Below are 20,395 nucleotides of genomic sequence, written 5' to 3' on the forward strand. Positions count from 1 at the left end.
TTCTGAAGTTGTTGGGGATTCACTTGTTAGTTCTGCAGTGGTCAAGGATTCAGTTGTTGTTGGTTCTTTAGTTATTGCTGTGGATTCACTTGTTAGCTCTGTTTTTGTTGTTGATGATTTACTAGTTGTTGGTTCTGCAGTTGTTGTTTGGGATTCACTTGTTGTAGGGGATTCAGTTGTTGGTTCTGCAGTTGTTGTAGGAGATTCAGTTGTAGGGGATTCAGTTATTGGTTCTGCAGTTGTTGTCCGGGATTCCGTTGTTGGTTCTGAAGTTGTTGGGAATTGAGTTATTTCCACAGTTGTCGAGGATTCACTGGTTGGCTCTGCAGTTGTTTGGGATTCACTTGTTGTTGGTTCTGTAGTTGTTGCTGGTTCTGCGGTTGTTGCTGGTGATTCAGTTGTTGGTTCTGCAGTTGTTGTCGGGGATTCGGTTGTTGCTTCTGAAGTTGTTGAGGATTCACTTGTTGGCTGTGCAGTTGTTGGTGATTCACTTGTTGGGGATTCAGTTGTTGCTTCTGAAGTTGTTAGAATTTCAGTTGTTGTTTGCTCTGTAGTCGGGGATTCAGTTGTTGTTTGAGATTCACTTGCTGTTAGTTCTGCAGTTGATGGTAGGGATGCAGATGTTATTTCTGCAGTTGACAGTGATTCAGTTGTTGCTTCCATAGTTGTTGAGGATTCACTTTTTGCCTCTGCAGTTGTTTGGGATTCACTTCTTGTTGATTCTGCAGTTGTTAGGGATGCAGTTGTTTGTTCTGCAGTCGTTGTTGGTTCTGCAGTTGTTGTTGGTGATTCACTTGTTGATTCTGCAGTTGTTGTCGGGGATTCAGTTGTTAGGGATTCAGTTGTTGCTTCTGAAGTTGTTGGGGATTCGCTTGTTGCTTCTGAAGTTGTTGGTAGGGATGCAGTTGGTATTTCTGCATTTGTCAGTGATTCAGTTGTTGCTTCCACAGTTGTTGCGGATCCAGTTGTTGTTTGCTCTGTAGTCGGGGATTCAGTTGTTGGGGATTCACTTGTTGGAGATTCAGTTGCAGTTAGTTGTGTTGTTGTTTGGGATTCAGTTGTTGGTTCTCTAGTCGTTTTTTGTGATTCACTTGTTGTTGCTTCTGCAGTTGTTGGGGATTCAGTTGTTTCCACAGTTGTCGAGGATTCACTGGTTGGCTCTGCAGTTGTTGTTAGGGATGCAGTTGTTACTTCCACAGTTGTTAGGATTTCAGTTGTTGTCTGCTCTTTAGTCGGGGATTCAGTTGTTGTTGGGGATTCACTTGTTGGTTCTGAAGTTGTTGGGGGTTCAGTTGTTGCTTCTGACGTTGTTGGGGATTCACTTGTTAGTTCTGCAGTTGTTGTCGGGGATTCGGTTGTTGGGGATTCAGTTGTTGCTTCTGAAGTTGTTAGGATTTCAGTTGTTGTTTGCTCTGTAGGCGGGGATTCAGTTATTTTTGGGGATTCACTTGTTGTTGGTTTTGCAGTGGTTGGGGATTCAGTTGTTTCCACAGTTGTTGATAATTCACTTGTTGCTTCTGAAGTTGTTGGGGATTCAATTGTTGTTTGCTCTATAGTCTGGGATTCAGTTGTTGTTGGGGATTCACTTGTTGGTGGTTCTCCAGTCGATGTAGAGGATTCAATTGTTGATTCTGCAGTCGTTGTTGGTTCTGCAGTTGGTGTTGGGGATTCACTTGTTAGTTCTGCAGTGGTCAAGGATTCAGTTATTGTTGGTTCTTTGGTTATTGCTGTGGATGCACTTGTTAGCTCTGCTGTTGTTGCTGAGGATTTACTAGTTGTTGATTCTGCAGTTGTTGTAGGGGATTCACTTGTTGTAGGGGATTCAGTTGTTGGTTCTGCAGATGTTGTAGGAGATTCAGTTGTAGGGGATTCAGTTGTTGGTTCTGCACTTGTTGTCGGGGAATCCGTTGTTAGTTCTGAAGTTGTTGGGGATTGAGATATTTCCACAGTTGTCAAGGATTCGCTTGTTGGCTGCACAGTTGTTGGGGATTCAGTTGTTGCTTCTGCAGTTGTTGTCGGGGATTCTGTTGCTGGTTCTGAAGTTGTTGGGGATTGAGTTATTTCCACAGTTGTCGAGGATTCACTGGTTGGCTCTGCAGTTGTTGTTGGTGATTCACTTGTTGCTTCTGAAGTTGTTGGCGATTCACTTGTTGCTTCTGAAGTTGTTAGGATTTCAGTTGTTGATTGCACTATAGTCGGGGATTCAGTTGTTGTTGGTGATTCACTTGTTGTTGGTTCTGCAGTTGGGGATTCAGTTGTTTCCACAGTTGTTAAGGATTCACTTGTTGGTGGTTCTCCAGTCGATGTAGGGGATTCAATTGTTGGCTCTGCAGTCGTTGTTGGTTCTGCAGTTGGTGTTGGGGATTCACTTGTTGGTTCTGCAGTGGTCAAGGATTCAGTTGTTGTTGGTTCTTTAGTTATTGCTGTGGATTCACTTGTTAGCTCTACTGTTGTTGTTGAGGATTTACTAGTTGTTGGTTCTGCAGTTGTTGTAGGGGATTCACTTGTTGGTTCTGAAGTTGTTGGGAATTGAGTTATTTCCACAGTTGCCGAGGATTCACTGGTTGGCTCTGCAGTTGTTTGGGATTTACTTGTTGTTGGTTCTGTAGTTGTTGTTGGTTCTGCGGTTGTTGCTGGTGATTCAGTTGTTGGTTCTGCAGTTGTTGTCGGGGATTCGGTTGTTGCTTCTGAAGTTGTTGAGTATTCACTTGTTGGCTGTGCAGTTGTTGGGGATTCAGTTGTTGCTTCTGAAGTTGTTAGGATTTCAGTTGTTTGCTCTGTAGGCGGGGATTCAGTTATTGTTGGGGATTCACTTGTTGGTTTTGCAGTGGTTGGGGATTCAGTTGTTTCCTCAGTTGTTGATGATTCACTTGTTGCTTCTGAAGTTGTTGGGGATTCAATTGTTGTTTGCTCTATAGTCGGGGATTCAGTTGTTGGAGATTCAGTTGTAGTTAGTTGTGTTGTTGTTGTTTGGGATTCAGTTGTTGGTTCTGCAGTCGTTTTTTGCGATTCACTTGTTCTTGGTTCTGCAGTTGTTGTTAGGGATGCAGTTGTTACTTCCACAGTTGTTAGGATTTCAGTTGTTGTCTGCTCTGTAGTCGGGGATTCAGTTGTTGTTGGGGATTCACTTGTTGATTCTGCAGTTGTTGGGGATTCAGTTGTTGTTTGCTCTATAGTCAGGGATTCAGTTTTTGTTGAGGATCCACTTGTTGCTTCTGAAGTTGTTGGGGATTCACTTGTTAGTTCTGCAGTTTTCAAGGATTCAGTTATTGTTGGTTCTGTAGTTATTGCTGTGGATTCACTTGTTAGCTCTGATTTTGTTGCTGAGGATTTACTAGTTGTTGGTTCTGCAGTTGTTGTTGGGGATTCACTTGTTGTAGGGGATTCATTTGTTGGTTCTGCAGTTGTTGTAGGAGATTCAGTTGTTGGTTCTGCAGTTGTTGTCGGGGATTCCGTTGTTGGTTCTGAAGTTGTTGGGAATTGAGTTATTTGCACAGTTGTCGAGGATTCACTGGTTGGCTCGGCAGTTGTTTGGGATTCACTTGTTGTTGGTTCTGTGGTTGTTGCTGGTGATTCACTTGTTGGTTCTGCAGTTGTCGGGGATTCGGTTGTTGCCTCTGAAATTGTTGAGGTTTCACTTGTTGGCTGTGCAGTTGTTGGGGATTCACTTGTTGGGGATTCAGTTGTTGCTTCTGAAGTTGTTAGGATTTCAGTTGTTGTTTGCTCTGTAGTTGGGGATTCAGTTTTTGTTAGAGATTCACTTGCTGTTAGTTCTGCAGTTGATGGTAGGGATGCAGTTGTTATTTCTGCAGTTGACAGTGATTCAGTTGTTGCTTCCATAGTTGTTGAGGATTCACTTCTTGCCTCTGCAGTTGTTTGGGATTCACTTGTTGTTGATTCTGCAGTTGTTAGGGATGCAGTTGTTTGTTCTGCAGTCGTTGTTGGTTCTGCAGTTGTTGTTGGTGATTCACTTGTTGGTTCTGCAGTTGTTGCCGGGGATTCAGTTGTTAGGGATTCAGTTGTTGCTTCTGAAGTTGTTGGGGATTTGCTTGTTGCTTCTGAAGTTGTTGGTAGGGATGTAGTTGGTATTTCTGCAGTTGTCGGTGATTCAGTTGTTGCTTCCACAGTTGTTGCGGATCCAGTTGTTATTTGCTCTGTAGTCTGGGATTCAATTGTTGGGGATTCAGTTGTTGGAGATTCAGTTGCAGTTAGTTGTGTTGTTGTTGTTGTTGTTTTGGATTCAGTTGTTGGTTCTGCAGTTGTTGGGGATTCAGTTGTTGGAGATTCAGTTGCAGTTAGTTGTGTTGTTGTTGTTGTTTTGGATTCAGTTGTTGGTTCTGCAGTTGTTGGGGATTCAGTTGTTTCCACAGTTGTCGAGGATTCACTGGTTGGCTCTGCGGTTGCTGTTGGTGATTCACTTGTTGGTTCTGCAGTTATTGTCGGGGATTCAGTTGTTACTTCCACAGTTGTTGAGGATTCACTTGTTGGCTGTGCAGTTGTTGGGGATTCACTTGTTGGGGATTCAGTTGTTGCTTCTGAAGTTGTTAGGATTTCAGTTGTTGTTTGCTCTGTAGTCGGGGATTCAGTTGTTGTTGGGGATTCACTTGTTGTTGGTTTTGCAGTTGTTGGGGTTTCAGTTGTTTCCACAGTTTTTGAGGATTCACTTGTTGCTTCTGAAGTTGTTGCGGATTCACTTGTTGCTGCTGAAGTTGTTGGGGATTCACTTGTTGTTGACTCTATAGTCAGGGATTCAGTTTTTGTTGAGGATCCACTTGTTGTTTCTGAAGTTGTTGGGGATTCACTTGTTGCTTCTGACGTTGTTGGGGATTCAGTTGTTGTTTGCTCTGTAGTCAGGGACTCAGTTTTTGTTGAGGATTCACTTGTTGTTGGTTCTCCAGTCGTTGTAGGGGATTCAGTTGTTGGTTCTGCAGTCGTTGTTGGTTCTGCATTTGATGTTGGGGATTCACTTTTTAGTTCTGCAGTGGTCAAGGATTCAGTTATTGTTGGTTCTTTAGTTATTGCTGTGGATTCACTTGTTAGCTCTGTTTTTGTTGTTGAGGATTTACTAGTTGTTGGTTCTGCAGTTGTTGTAGGGGATTCACTTGTTGTAGGGGATTCGCTTGTTGTAGGGGATTCAGTTGTTGGTTCTGCAGATGTTGTAGGAGATTCAGTTGTTGGTTCTGCAGTTGTTGTCGGGGATTCCGTTGTTAGTTCTGAAGTTGTTGGGGATTGAGATATTTCTACAGTTGTCGAGGATTCACTTGTTGGCTGTGCAGTTGTTGGGGATGCAGTTGTTGTTTGTTCTGTAGTCGGGGATTCAGTTGTTGTTGAGGATTCACTTGTTGTTGGTTCTCCAGTTGTTTGTTCTGCAATTGTTGTTGGGGAATCACTTGTTGTAGGGGATTCAGTTGTTGGTTCTGCAGTGGTCAAGGATTCAGTTGTTGTTGGTTCTTTAGTTATTGCTGTGGATTCACTTGTTGTTGGTTCTGCAGTTGATGGGGAATCAGTTGTTTCCACAGTTGTTGCGGATTCACTTGTTGCTTGTGAAGTTCTTGGGGATTCACTTGTTGTTTGCTCTGTAGTAGGGGATTCAGTTTTTGTTGAGAATCCACTTGTTGTTGGTTCTGCAGTCGTTGTTGGTTCTGCAGTTGGTGTTAGAGATTCACTTGTTAGTTCTGCAGTGGTCAAGGATTCAGTTATTGTTGGTTCTTTAGTTATTGCTGTGGATTCACTTGTTAGCTCTGTTTTTGTTGTTGAGGATTTACTAGTTGTTGATTCTGCAGTTGTTGTAGGGGATTCACTTGTTGTAGAGGATTCAGTTGTTGGTTCTGCAGATGTTGTAGGGGATTCAGTTGTTGGTTCTGCAGTTGTTATCGGGGATTCCGTTGTTGGTTCTGAAGTTGTTGGGGATTGAGTTATTTCCACAGTTGTCGAGGATTCACTTGTTGGCTGTGCAGTTGTTTGGGATTCACTTGTTGGTTCTGTAGTTGTTGTCGGGGATTCGGTTGTTACTTCCACAGTTGTTGATGATTCACTTGTTGGCTGTGCAGTTGTTGGGGATTCACTTGTTGCTTCTGAAGTTATTAGGGATTCAGTTGTTGTTTGCTCTGTAGTCGGGGATTCAGTTTTTGTTGGGGATTCACTTATTGTTGGTTCTGTAGTTGTTGTTAGGGATGCAGTTGTTGTTGGTGATTCACTTGTTAGTTCTGCAGTTGTCGAGGATTCAGTTGTTAGGGATTCAGTTGTTGCTTCTGAAGTTGTTGGGGATTCACTTGTTGCTTCTGAAGTTGTTGGTAGGGATGCAGTTGTTATTTCTGCAGTTGTCGGTGATTCAGTTGTTGCTTCCATAGTTGTTGAGGATTCACTTCTTGCCTCTGCAGTTGTTGGAGATTCACTTGTTGTTGATTCTGCAGTTGTTTTTGAGGATTCACTTGTAGTTGGTTCTGCAGTTGTAGGTGATTCAGTTGTTGGTTCCACAGTTGTTGTGGATCCAGTTGTTGTTTGCTCTGTCGTCGGGGATTCAGTTGTTGGGGATTCAGTTGCAGTTAGTTGTGTTGTTGTTTGGGATTCAGTTGTTGGTTCTGCAGTCGTTTTTTGCGATTCACTTGTTGTTGGTTCTGAAGTTGTTGGGGATTCAGTTGTTTCCACAGTTGTCGAGGATTCACTGGTTGGCTCTGCAGTTGTTGTTTGGGATTCACTTGTTGTTTGTTCTGCAGTCGTTGTTGGTTCTGCGGTTGTTCTTGGTGATTCACTTGTTGGTTCTGCAGTTATTGTCGGGGATTCAGTTGTTACTTCCACAGTTGTTGAGGATTCACTTGTTGGCTGTGCAGTTGTTGGGGATTCACTTGTTGGGGATTCACTTGTTGCTTCTGAAGTTGTTAGGATTTCAGTTGTTGTTTGCACTGTAGTCGGGGATTCAGTTGTTGTTGGGGATTCATTTGTTGTTGGTTCTGCAGTTGATGGGGAATCAGTTGTTTCCACAGTTGTTGCGGATTCACTTGTTGCTTCTGAAGTTCTTGGGGATTCACTTGTTGTTTGCTCTGTAATAGGGGATTCAGTTTTTGTTGAGGATTCACTTGTTGCTTCTGAAGTTCTTGGGGATTCACTTGTTGTTTGCTCTGTAGTAGGGGATTCAGTTTTTGTTGAGGATTCACTTGTTGCTTCTGAATTTGTTGGGGATTCAGTTTTTGTTGGGGATTCACTTGTTGGTTCTCCAGTCGTTATAGGGGATTCAGTTGTTGGTTCTGCAGTTGTTGTAGGAGATTCAGTTTTAGTTGTTGGTTCTGCAATTGTTGTCGGGGATTCCGTTGTTGGTTCTGAAGTTGCTGTGGATTCAGTTATTGGGGATTCACTTGCAGTTGGTTCTGAAGTTATTGTTAGAGCTTCAGTTTTTGTTGTATCTACTGTTGTCCAATAATCAGTTGTTGTTAGGTGTTCAGTGGTTGACACTTCACTTGTTGACATATCTGTTGCTGTTGATGAAGCATAAATACAAATGTTATTTTTTAATTTATACCTGTAGTTCAGCTTTATTTTTCAATCTACATCCTCATTCATCATCACGAGCTAAGATCTATGTATTGCTGGATAAAAACCTCCCAATGTTTTTACCATTCTTAACGTTATTGCAAAGCCACATCGTTCCATCTCCAAGCTATTAAATCTCGATATCCCTGGTGTTTCCTCTCCCTTAACTGCCATTCCTTCACTATTCTCGCCCATTGCTCATTAACTTTTCTCTTGATTTCACCTGCCCAAGATCACTTGCTTTTCTGGATAGCTCATATTTTGTATTGAATATAATATAGCCTACCTTTCACCATTTGTTCAATGTTATTTGTTACTGTCCATGCTTCTGATTCTTGTCATAGCATTAGGTGAAAACTTAATTTTTGAATACGCTGGTATGTTGCTTTTAATTATTAAAAAAATATTGTTCCGAAATTTCTCTAACCTGCTCTCACTCACCTTTTTTTTATCTATCTTCAATAACTTCCCTCGATGTACAGGATCCTCTCTTTGTACTACACATCACAGTGATCATCACCCGTGACTTGAAGACTAATAGCCGTTTGCAGGCCAGATGCTGCGTGAGTCACTTTCAAAAGTGTTAAGATGACATGTGATAGTGTTCTGAGACACCCTGGCACATGGGGCACTACATCATAATAAATCATTCTCATATAATTAATATCGCCTGTGTTCTCCTGACTATTATTCTCTTTTGTTCAGTGAACTTGTGGTATGTGACTTTAGGTTTGGTCATATTTATCTTCATCTTAACTCTTCAGCTTTCCATGTTATATGTACACTTTCACAACCATTCTGATTCATAATTAGTTTATTTTGGGTTAGGTGGTGTAGTTGGTATAAGGCCAATTTTAACTATAACCCTTCATCACCCGACAGAGCAAATCAAATCAATGTTTCACATGGGAAAATATGCCAATTAATTTGGGTTTTCAGCAAAACTGGAGGAATGTTGAGAGATAAGTGAAATGTTTTATTTACAGTGTTTCAGATGAGACTATGTTCAGCATCATCAGCTGTTAACAAAAGCCCAGCTCTCAGCTTTCCTTGATTAGGTCTTCAGTAATTTAAATTGTTAATTTCCATTGGTTGTTAAAATAACTATGTCATCACCGAACTTATGCAAAGCTTACAAATGCGAATAACAAACCCCTAACACAGTGGCCAATACACTGTGGCGTTAAAAGGAAGACTAAATAGACACCGTTTCGGGCAATGGCCTCTTCATGCCATAGAGATAGAGAAGACAGAGAGAGATATCTTGGATGAGAGTTGGAGACTTTACATCATGCACAGTCAGGTTAATTCAACAAATGCTGCTGAAATTACAAGGAATTATTGGAAACAGCACCCCATTTGTAGAGATAAATGGATCTCATTAAACCATCTCTTATCATCAGTGCATGTATACCGTCAGTGACTGCGCCTCCCCTTTACCCCACCTCTCCGCAATAGGAATAAAGCCGACTGCTCGAGCCACTATTATTTGTGGATTGGGGAAATTATTCTTCTCTTAAAGACCCAGACTTGGGTGTACATTCCATGAGCAGAGTAACATTACACTCATAAAGACAACAACCCTTCCTAATATAAAAATCTAATATAGATATAAAATATAAGAATAGGTTTTCCCCTGTTAGTTTTGTTGCCAGAAAAAAATGGGAAAAAAATATTACGTATAAACACACTATTTTTATCATGATATTTTAGTATAAGGTATTCAGAGCTACCAAAGTCAGTAGCTTCCTGCTCCAATGAGCATCGAGGCATTGGTGCTCATCTCCCGTTTACAGTTCTGAGAAAGTGGTGGGAATTCCTTATTCCATTGCAGAGCCCAGTCTGGCCATAGGACAGCCAGTGTGGACTTCTTGCCCTTCAGAATGTTGGGTCATATACTGCAGACATCTCCTTGTCGGCATCCTGAAGCGTAGCCCTCTTCTCAGGGATGGCCCAGAAGGCTGCGAGGCAATCATCAAGAACCCGTAGGTAAAGCTCTCAACGCCTCCTCCTCCGTCCAGCCGACGGACCGGTACTCTGCTACAAACCGGCGGGTGAAGCCACTCCAATACCCCGCCACCACCGCCGTACATTCTCTAATCAAAGGCAATCTTCGTGGTTGCTCGGTGGCCCCTCACCTCGCCGCCCGAGTTGACATCGCCACCGCTGCTTCAGGCGTCCCCTCACGTGACCCTGTCAACGCTTGTCCCATCAATCATCATTAGCAACCACGAAGGTCCCACATTACCCTAACATGGCATTTTGACTGCAGGTATTGTGGTTAATGCAGACATGAATCCTCGTAAAAAGGTTTCAGTTTTGTTGCCAGAAAAAAGGGGAAAACCCCTATTATTACGTTTTGGTACTGGCAAAGGAGGTCTAATGATGGCCCTGCCTGTTCCCGTTACGTTCATTAGTAACCATGGTCCCGGGGAGCCGTACTGTCCCTACATCACCCCGTACTGTCCTTACATATGTATAATTATTATATAATTGTTAAACCGTTGTGCTTTATGCCCGTTTGCCTCTTTAAGATAATGAATTAGTCATTTCCCTCAAAACGTTAATTACAGCATATTTCCCTATCATATTTGCTTGTTTCATATGCGAACGAGTTTTTATAATCATGTAAGCTACGTAAGAATGTTATTCTTAATGCTTAAATAAACATTACATCTTTAATATGCCGTATAGATTTAAAGCTTTCGTGACTGCATGAATGACTCTTTGGTTCTTTCGGTAAAGTCACGTGACAAAGAGTAATGCTGTACGGACTTAAAATCTAGAAGACTTTAACAGCGTTAAATGTTCTATTTATTTACATCAATAATAATGTTAATACAGCATTTTTACCTATCATATCTACTTTTGATTATAGTCATACTTACAAACGAGTTTGGAGAATAACCTACACTTTATAACTGTTACTATGATTATTCTTGGTTCTTTCGGTAAAGTCACGTAGAAGGGAAACAATAAAATAATAATAAAAATATAAAACAATAAAATTCTCACGACGTTTCGACTGCAACACGAGCAGGAGGAGGAAGGTTCGTCTCCCAAGCCGAGCGTTTCCGGGTCCACCTTCATGATCCTCCCTCTGCCCCAGGGTGGAAAGATCCCCTCGCACGACGTTTGGGCCTTCAAGAGGTGCGGGGGGCCTACAGGACGTGTGGGGGGCCTACAGGACGTGTGGGGGGCCTACAGGACGTGTGGGGGGCCTACAGGACGTGTGGGGGGCATTCAGGACGTGTGGGGGGCCTACAGGACGTGTGGGGGGCATACAGGACGTGTGGGGGGCATACAGGACGTGTGGGGGGCCTACAGGACGTGTGGGGGGCATTCAGGACGTGTGGGGGGCCTACAGGACGTGTGGGGGGCATACAGGACGTGTGGGGGGCCTACAGGACGTGTGGGGGGCATTCAGGACGTGTGGGGGGCCTACAGAGAGCCGCTGTGCCGCTACGACGCCCTCACGCTGCACGACGGCGGCACGGCGGCGGCGCCGCGGCTGGCGCGCTACTGCGGCGCGGCGCCGCCCGGCAGCGTGCACTCGACGGGGCCCGCGCTGCCGCTGCTGCCGCGCACGGACGGCGAGAACGCCGCCACGGGATTCCTCGCCAGCTTCACGGCCCAGAGGCCCGCGCAGCCCGCAAGATGGCCGCCTGAGGCGCGCGCGGCCAGCAGCGGCTGGTGGGGCCGTTTGTGAGGGGGCCGAGGGAGCCGACGGAGGGGGCCGACGGAGCCGGGGGGGCCGGGGGGGGCCGACGGAGCCAGGGGGGCCGACTGAGTCGGGGGGGGCGACGGAGCTGGGGGGGGGGGGGGCGACGGAGCCAGGGGGGGCAACTGAGTCGGGGGTAAGCGACGGAGCCGGGGGGGGGCCGACGGAGCTGGGGGGGGCCGACGGAGCCGGGGGGGGGCGACGGAGCCGGGGGGGGGGCGATGGAGCTGGGGGGGGGCGACAGAGCCAGGGGGGGGCCGACGGAGGTGGGGGCGGGGCCGACGGAGCCAGGGGGGGGCCGACGGAGGTGGGGCCGACGGTGTCGGGGGGGGGGGCGACGGAGCCGGGGGGGGGGGCGACGGAGCCAGGGAGGGGCGACAGAGCTGGGGGGGGCCGACGGTGTCGGGGGGGGCGACAGAGCCGGGGGGGGGATACGAAGCCAGGGGGGGGGGCGACGGAGCTGGGGGGGCGACGGAGCTGGGGGGGGGGGGCGACGGAGCTGGGGAGGGGAGGCGACGGAGCCCGGGGCGGGGGGGGGCGACGGAGCCAGCGGGGGGGCGATGGAGCCGGGGGGGGGGGGGCGACGGAGCTGGGGGGGGCCGACGGAGTCAGGGGGGGGGGGCGGGGCGACGGCGCAAGCAGAGGGAGCCGACACTGATTCACTCACACCATGCACTAACTCACTCACACATCATACACTGACTCACTCACACATCATACACTGACTCACATCATACACTGACTCACTCACACATCATACACTGACTCACTCACACCATGCACTGACTCACTCACACATCATACACTGACTCACTCACACATCATACACTCACTCACACATCATACACTGACTCACACATCATACACTGACTCACACCATGCACTAACTCACTCACACATCATGCACTGACTCACTCACACACCATGCACTGACTCACTCACACATTATGCACTGACTCGCTCATCATGCGCTTACTCACTCACACATACACTCGCACAACCACTGACCCATTCACTCATCATACACAGGTTTACTCATTGTTTGCTGACTCACTCGCACATCATACACTGACTCACTCATCATGCGCTGACTAACACATCGTGCGCTGACTCACACATCATTCACTCACTCACACTGCCACTGACTCGCTCACACATCATACACTCGCTCACACATCATTCACTGACTCACTCTTCATACGCTGACTCGCACATCATACACTCACTTACACTGCCACTGACTCGCTCACACATCATACACTCGCTCACACATCATTCACTAACTCACTCTTCATACGCTGACTCGCACATCATACACTCACTCACGCTGCTGCTGACTCACACATCATACACTGACTCACATCATACACTGACTCACACATCATACACTGACTCACACATCATACACTCACTCACACATCATACACTGACTCACGCTGCTGCTGACTCACACATCATACACTGACTCGCACATCATACACTCACTCACACATCATACACTCACTCACACATCATACACTCACTCAGGCTGCTGCTGACTCACTCACACATCATACACTGGGAGTGTCGTGCTGCCAGCTATGGCTGCAGTTTTTTTGTCGTACGTGTTATGTATATCGTTTATTGTTAAATTTAAAATCACAGTTCCTATGATTACTGTTGTTACATTGTTTTTACAGCTTTATTTTGGTGATTCGAAAACATATGGTTAATCTAAATTGTCTTATGGTTGTTGTTGTTGGCTTGCACCACATTGATTTTAACACAGCGTTTTAACATGTTTTTTTTGTGTGGAATATTTGCTGGTTTATTCCAGAATGTTTCTGTTACGCGTTGTCGCTTTAAGGTGTTCTGTGTTCAAATTTTGTTTGTTGCGGTTGCACCCGACTTAAGAGCCGCATGGCTCACAGGGCTATACCTAGTAAATGAAACTTGAAAATTTGAGGTGTGAAAACCACAACAAGAAATTGTAAAAAAAGTGGCGGGTTTTTCTTAACGTTAGCACCACGGAGAGCGATTTGGCAATTTGTTCAGATGGACGAGTCCATCTATGTTCGGAAAAGAGGAGGGGGGAGACGAAAAATAATGGATGCAGTCTGAAAGCCACCTTAAGCGTGATAACGTAAAAAAACGCCACTTTTTTGAAAGTTTCTTGTGGTTTTCACACCTGATGATGATTGCTTGTGTTGCAGTCGAAACGTCGTGAGCATTTTATTGTTTTATATTTTTATTATTATTCTATTGTTTCCCTTCTACGTGACTTTACCGAAAGAACCAAGAGTATGAATCCCTGCAGTCACGAAAGCTTTAAATCAAAATGTTACTATGATTGTTGACATTTGCAACTTACATCCGTAATATGTAATTATTAAAGATTTACCTCAGAATGATACAAAGTTGTGTTCAATTCTTAATCACGTAACTCTATCCGTACAAGTTGTAGCCTTATCCCACTGCTCACTACCTCGTACAGAACATTCCATCTACCCAGTCACTTTATTTCACGTACCTGTACACAAGAAGTAAGGCTTTGACTTCAGCCCCTTTCTCACTGCTTAGCAACATCGCTGCTGTCAATCTGATGTTGGTTTCCCACCCAATTCCGGGAAGAGAGGGCAGGGGCCTAAGTTGTACCCTGCTTGGTTCAGCGTTGAGCTCTGATTAGCCAACTTGGGTGGGAATGTCGTTAATGGCATCCTGATTCATATTCTTAGCTCTTTCGGTAAAGTCACGTTGACTTTACTTTACCGAAAGAGCTAAGAATATGAATTAGTGCAGTCACGAAAGCTTTAAATCAAAGGCATCCTGATTGCTATTTTAATAGGGGGGGGGGGGGGGGGTGGTGCGACTTTAACTGACACCACGTCCCACACCTAGAACTCTAAATATCTGAAGACTCTAATGTAAATCTGGGGGGTGAGTAACATTCTGAAAGGGCTGTAAAGCTGAAATTCAGCAACAATATTGTACGAGTCCGGTACTAGACAATGGAGGGGAAGGAAGACCTAACATCGACTTGAAACAAAGTGGCTGCCATTTAGGATCGCCAAACTTTTCGGGGTAGCTTGTGAAATTGCACGACAAGAAGGGCTAGAAAGCTAACATTAGACACTGTTGTACAGAACTCTTATCTGTAAGCCGATTACCCAAGACCCTTTTATTATCGCCATCATCCATGGATTTTCCCATGGGTGGTGCGGAACGGCTTCAAATGACTCGCGAATATTTTTTCTGTGGTTAAGAGGGGAGTCACACTGCAAATCACTCCAATTGTTGTGGGTTGTCTGCAAAACTCTTGTATTTAAAGTACAAAAAAGTAATCGAGGAAGAGAGAGAGAGACACTGAGCACGGTGTGATCAAAGACCATGCCGCGGGCTGAACGTGCATAGCTCCCAAACGCAAGGCAGCATGCGCAGAGAGACACTCGCAGAGACACGGAGACGAGGTACACTCAGGGGCATGGAGCCATACGCACACACCCAAAGACAGAGATCCCCCGAATAGCCTTAAAACTATATTTTTTTATGAAGGCCGGCACGGCACATGAGGGAGTGGGTGGCCAGCATCACTCCCGGCCGCCTTTGTCTCCCAAGTAGTGATCTTTACACATCACACCAGATACTCATTTTTGGCTAAGTCGATCTAGGGGAACCCCAGTACCGGTTGAGATAATTGTCACTGGTGTTGGTCGTGAATAGAAATCGAACTCGGGTCACGGGGTTAGAAGCGCGCAGGGAAGTAGAGACATCGAGAGACAAACACTCAACGTTGAACTAGGAATGAAAGCAGCGCAGCCATATTCCCAAAGACGAACGCGTGCAATGAGTGCGCACTGCTGCTATCGAGATATGTGAACGCGATTTCAGAAGATGGTCTCATGCGGGAGTGTAGGAGTACAGTACAAGAATGGATATTTCTGAACTGCCCTCTGCTGCCCACCACGTAGCCCCACAGTGGCCTCTAACAATCTGTGATGATGACACCTCGCCATTTCTAGCTAAGGATGCAAATTCACGTGCTCCGCTGAAGATTAGTGTGAGGCAAGTGCAAACTGACAATGAAGGAGCTGCTGTCACCTCGAGGAGTGGCTTTCTGACCGCACCATTCTCTAAGATGACATTCTGTGCGAATGCTCCTGCGCCACTGGATGATCACTCCGTTCCTTCTCCTGAGTGGACGTCTCCGTCGGACCATTCACAACCGTTGCTGTCAATCTGCCCTCAGCCTCGCCCACCGACCGTTCGATTGAAGAATAATCAATATGGCGACCACGTAGCAAATTATTGCTCATGATAACTGACCGATGTTTAACACTCGACAAGATGCACTGCATGCATTCCTTCTGGACGTGTCTGTATACATACAAACTGCGCGTTATTAATAAGCGTAAAGGCCCATGGGGGCCTCCTGTAGCCCATCAGAGAGCAAGGTGTTTAAATATTCACGCGAGGCTCCCATAGGAAGAACCCATGTATTTACACTGCTGCATTAGTCACTCCTCGCGATTGGCTATAGCCAGGCCGCTAATGTAATTTTTCAGAATGCGTTGGTTTTCTCCACTCGGCTCCCCTCGGTGGGGAGTGGCATGCACCCCGAACTGGATCTGACCGATGTGAAATAAAGAGGCACATGGCAGCAGTTTAGAGTGCTTTATGAAAATGTACCGATGGAAGGCACCGTACCAATATGCGTGAAAAAGGATTTGTTAAATCAATGTATACTGTACGACCCGCTGTGGTATATGTATCAGGGACGGTGACAATTGCATTGGAACAAAAGCTGATACGTGTGCAAAGAAGCGTGGAGAGGTACGTGCTTGGAATTACATTAAGATGGGAAGAGGAAGACATTACCTTAGAGAACATGCACAAGCTAGAGGCGTCGCGTTGACAATTGATTGGCTACCAAAAGTCGTGGGGCCTGGTGGTTAGAAGGCGTGATGGCCATTGTCGAGACTAACGATGGAGTTGCAGCCTAGCGAGGGATCATGCCGGAGAGTTTGTCCGCTGTGTGGGCGAATCGATGGAATCAACTCATGCGCAGTCACCACGCGGATTGTTGCTTCGCGAGCCCATGCGGTAAGCTAATAATTATTTGGGCATTCGTCCAGCAGTGGATAGATCGTGACTGACGGTTTAGACAAGGTATCCGATGCCGTCTAGTGTTAAGTTGATTGTTGTATTGAATAACAATTCTTAACGGTTATTCATAACCATCAGCAATTGGTATTCATGGAATGCAACCTCGTCAACACTGGCATGGCAAGCGATTCCATAAGCTTGGTTCAAGTGACACATCACCAATCGTTGCCAAATTACAAAAGGAATTTACTAGGCATTGCCCAACCCAACATTCGTCATCATATGTTGATCACGTGGTGAGTCGTCATTTGGCCACATGGCCTGCCAGCATTGAACCAATTTCTCAACCACATTCATTCCATACACCCATCCATCAAATTCACCATGGAAGTGGAGAAGGATGGTAAGCTACCATTCCTGGATGTTTTGTTTGAGAAGAGACCTGATGGCTCGTTGGGACACTCTGTCTACAGGAAAGCCACCCACACAGATTCCTATCTGGAACCTGATTCCCACCACCATCCGGCACAGAAGAATTCCCTCATAAAAACACTACACTATAGGGCCTACTGCATTTCTGACCCACACCACCTAGCCAGTGAACTGGAACACGTACACCAGGCCCTCAAGATGAATGGATACACGGACCGTATTATCCGCAAAGCTTATTCTCCAGCCATGGAGAAACAACCCCCTGAGACACTTATCAAAACCATCACGTTACCATACACAGCAGGCGTTACCAAAAAGATGTTCAAAATCTTAAACAAACACAAGATCCAAGTCCGATTCAGTACAGTACACAAAATCCGTGATCTAATCCCATCTGTGAAGGATGTCATTCCTGACATGCAATATCCTGGATTCTACAAACTAAGTTGCTCCTGTGGTGATTGTTACATTGGGGAAACTAAACTGCATATGTCCGACCGTGTTCGCGAGCATATGTCCGACCGTGTTCGCGAGCACAAGGCAGATCTGAAACACGGCAGAACCAATACCTCCGCTGTGGCAGACCATTACTATAACGCTGTGAGTTCTCATGATATTGTTTTTTCCGAGACCAAGGTACTCAGCAAACCTTCGGGCTACTATCAAAGGTTTGTTCATGAAGCCACCCAGATATAAACATAGACATAACTTCAACCGAGAAGATGGATACAAATTGTGCAATCATTGGAAGGATGTTATTAACCAGGTAAACCTTGACTGCTTTATGGTGTTGCCTTCATATCCACATCTCCAGTTTCTTCAGCCTCCCACTCCCAGCCCCACTGACTTCCTCCCCCCCCCCCCCCCCGGCATTTTGCCGTGCTCGCCCTTTTCCTAATCCCTCTGCAGCGCTCCACTCCCCTACCCCACACCCCCTCTCTGCTGTGGCTGTCCCACCTGATAACAGACGCTTGTGTTGCGCCCGAAACGTCGTGATCTAATTTTACTTTATACCTACGTGACTTTACCGAAAGAACCAAAGAGTATAGTGGTACAATAATTCGTGTTTCACGGTTTTAATTCATACTCCAGCGTTTATGACATCAGCAATCATCAGTTAGCGGAGATGGACACGATGCAAAGCGTAATGTGGAGCGGCCAGAAGATACAATTAATATATATATTAAAACCACATCGTGACCAAACGTATAGCATAGTGCAAATCGTATTATTGGGTAAGCAGACGTCTTCAATCTCGACACACAACAACATCCGAGACAACAACTACGACACATCAACAACAACACAGCCGGGCGTGCGGCTTGGCGGTGGAGGGAGCGGCTCTCAAAGGAAAGGTCGCGAGTTCACATCCTGGTTGGGGGTTGACTCGGCCTATCATCCCCCTGAGATCCCTACAATGCGTTTGTGAGGAAGTCAATAGAGATTATCCTATGTAAATCCTCACCCCGCCATAATAATGTGGAATTTCCACCAGAAGCTCTGCACTGTAAACACAAGATGAGCCCCACTCAATGCTCAAATGCATCGGAACTCACAAAATCACTGTTCACTTTGACTCTTACACAAGTCCCGGAAAAGAAGCCAAAGCGTAAACTCACAAACGTATTTCAAAATCCAAAGAGGATGGAAAATGGAACGGAGAATAAGTGAGCAGGTCAGCGATTTTACAGCTACATGACTGATTGTGCGTTAAAGCAGCGATTATAGCAAAAATTCCTGAACAGTATCAACACAAGAGGGGGAGGGCGCTTTGCTTTAATTATATTAAATACAGAGGCCATCCCCAATTTACAATTGTAAAACTGTTAAAACTACTTTTATTTTACCAGGTAAGGCCCACAGAGCTACGTAGCTTTTTTTCAGAAGCGACCTTGGCCACAAATGACTGCCCAACAAAGTGGCTTGTCGTCGTCACGTGTAAATGTAAAGCAGCTAAATACTCTCAACGCGTGACGATTCTAAATGTGGAGGGGAAAACCGGAGGGTCCGGAGAAAAATCCACGCGACCATGGGGAGAACACGCAAACTCCAAACATACAGCAGACGTCAGGGTCGGGATCGAACCCACGAGCTCCTGTATACCAGGCGAGGTAGTTAACATCTCCTAGCCACTGCGGAATCCTACCCCCAGTATGTAAACAACTCAACACCGTTGTCGATAACGCTGCGGCCTTCAAAGGAATAGTAGACAACAGAAATAGTAGACAACAGGTATAGTAGACAACAGGTATAGTAGACAACAGGTATAGTAGACAACAGGTATAGTAGACAACAGGTATAGTAGACAACAGGAATAGACAACAGGTATAGTAGACAACAGGTATAGTAGACAACAGGAATAGTAGACAACAGGAATAGTAGACAACAGGTATAGTAGACAACAGGTATAGTAGACAACAGGAATAGTAGACAACAGGAATAGTAGACAACAGGTATAGTAGACAACAGGTATAGTAGACAACAGGTATAGTAGACAACAGGAATAGTAGACAACAGGAATAGTAGACAACAGGTATAGTAGACAACAGGTATAGTAGACAACAGGTATAGTAGACAACAGGAATAGTAGACAACAGGTATAGTAGACAACAGGTATAGTAGACAACAGGTATAGTAGACAACAGGTATAGTAGACAACAGGTATGGTAGACAACAGGAAAAGACAACAGGTATAGTAGACAACAGGTATAGTAGACAACAGGTATAGTAGACGACAGGTATAGTAGACAACAGGTATAGTAGACAACAGGAATAGTAGACAACAGGTATAGTAGACAACAGGAATAGTAGACAACAGGAATAGTAGACAACAGGAATAGCAGACAACAGGTATAGTAGACAACAGGTATAGTAGACAACAGGAATAGTAGACAACAGGTATAGTAGACAACAGGTATAGTAGACAACAGGTATAGTAGACAACAGGTATAGTAGACGACAGGGATAGTAGACAACAGGAATAGTAGACAACAGGTATAGTAGACAACAGGAATAGTAGACAACAGGTATAGTAGACAACAGGTATAGTAGACAACAGGGATAGTAGACGACAGGGATAGTAGACAACAGGAATAGTAGACAAAAGGAATAGTAGACAACAGGTATAGTAGACAACAGGTATAGTAGACGACAGGGATAGTAGACAACAGGAAAAGTAGACAACAGGTATAGTAGACAACAGGAATAGTAGACAACAGGAATAGTAGACAACAGGTATAGTAGACAACAGGTATAGTAGACAACAGGTATGGTAGACAACAGGAATAGACAACAGGTATAGTAGACAACAGGTATAGTAGACAACAGGTATAGTAGACGACAGGTATAGTAGACAACAGGAATAGTAGACAACAGGAATAGTAGACAACAGGAATAGTAGACAACAGGTATAGTAGACAACAGGTATAGTAGACAACAGGTATAGTAGACAACAGGAATAGACAACAGGTATAGTAGACGACAGGTATAGTAGACAACAGGTATAGTAGACAACAGGAATAGTAGACAACAGGAATAGTAGACAACAGGTATAGTAGACAACAGGTATAGTAGACAACAGGTATAATAGACAACAGGAATAGTAGACAACAGGTATAGTAGACAACAGGTATA

At 45.2% G+C, this 20,395-nt stretch overlaps 1 protein-coding gene across 1 annotated transcript in view; it reads right to left on the minus strand.

Annotated features, from left to right (window-relative positions):
* Window positions 1–590: 590 nt before the first annotated feature.
* LOC116946846 (uncharacterized) overlaps window positions 591–20,395 on the minus strand; it is a 49,293-nt gene continuing 29,488 nt past the window's right edge. The window contains 2 exon segments of the mRNA XM_032962043.2: window positions 591–806; window positions 808–7,472. Of these exon segments, the coding sequence (XP_032817934.2) occupies window positions 732–806; window positions 808–7,472 (6,740 nt within the window). The 3' untranslated portion in view covers window positions 591–731.

This window comes from Petromyzon marinus, chromosome 28 (genome assembly GCF_048934315.1).
Source record: "Petromyzon marinus isolate PM22_M1 ecotype Great Lakes invasive population chromosome 28, UKy_Petmar_22M1.pri1.0, whole genome shotgun sequence".
In the NCBI taxonomy this organism is placed as follows: domain Eukaryota; kingdom Metazoa; phylum Chordata; class Hyperoartia; order Petromyzontiformes; family Petromyzontidae; genus Petromyzon; species Petromyzon marinus.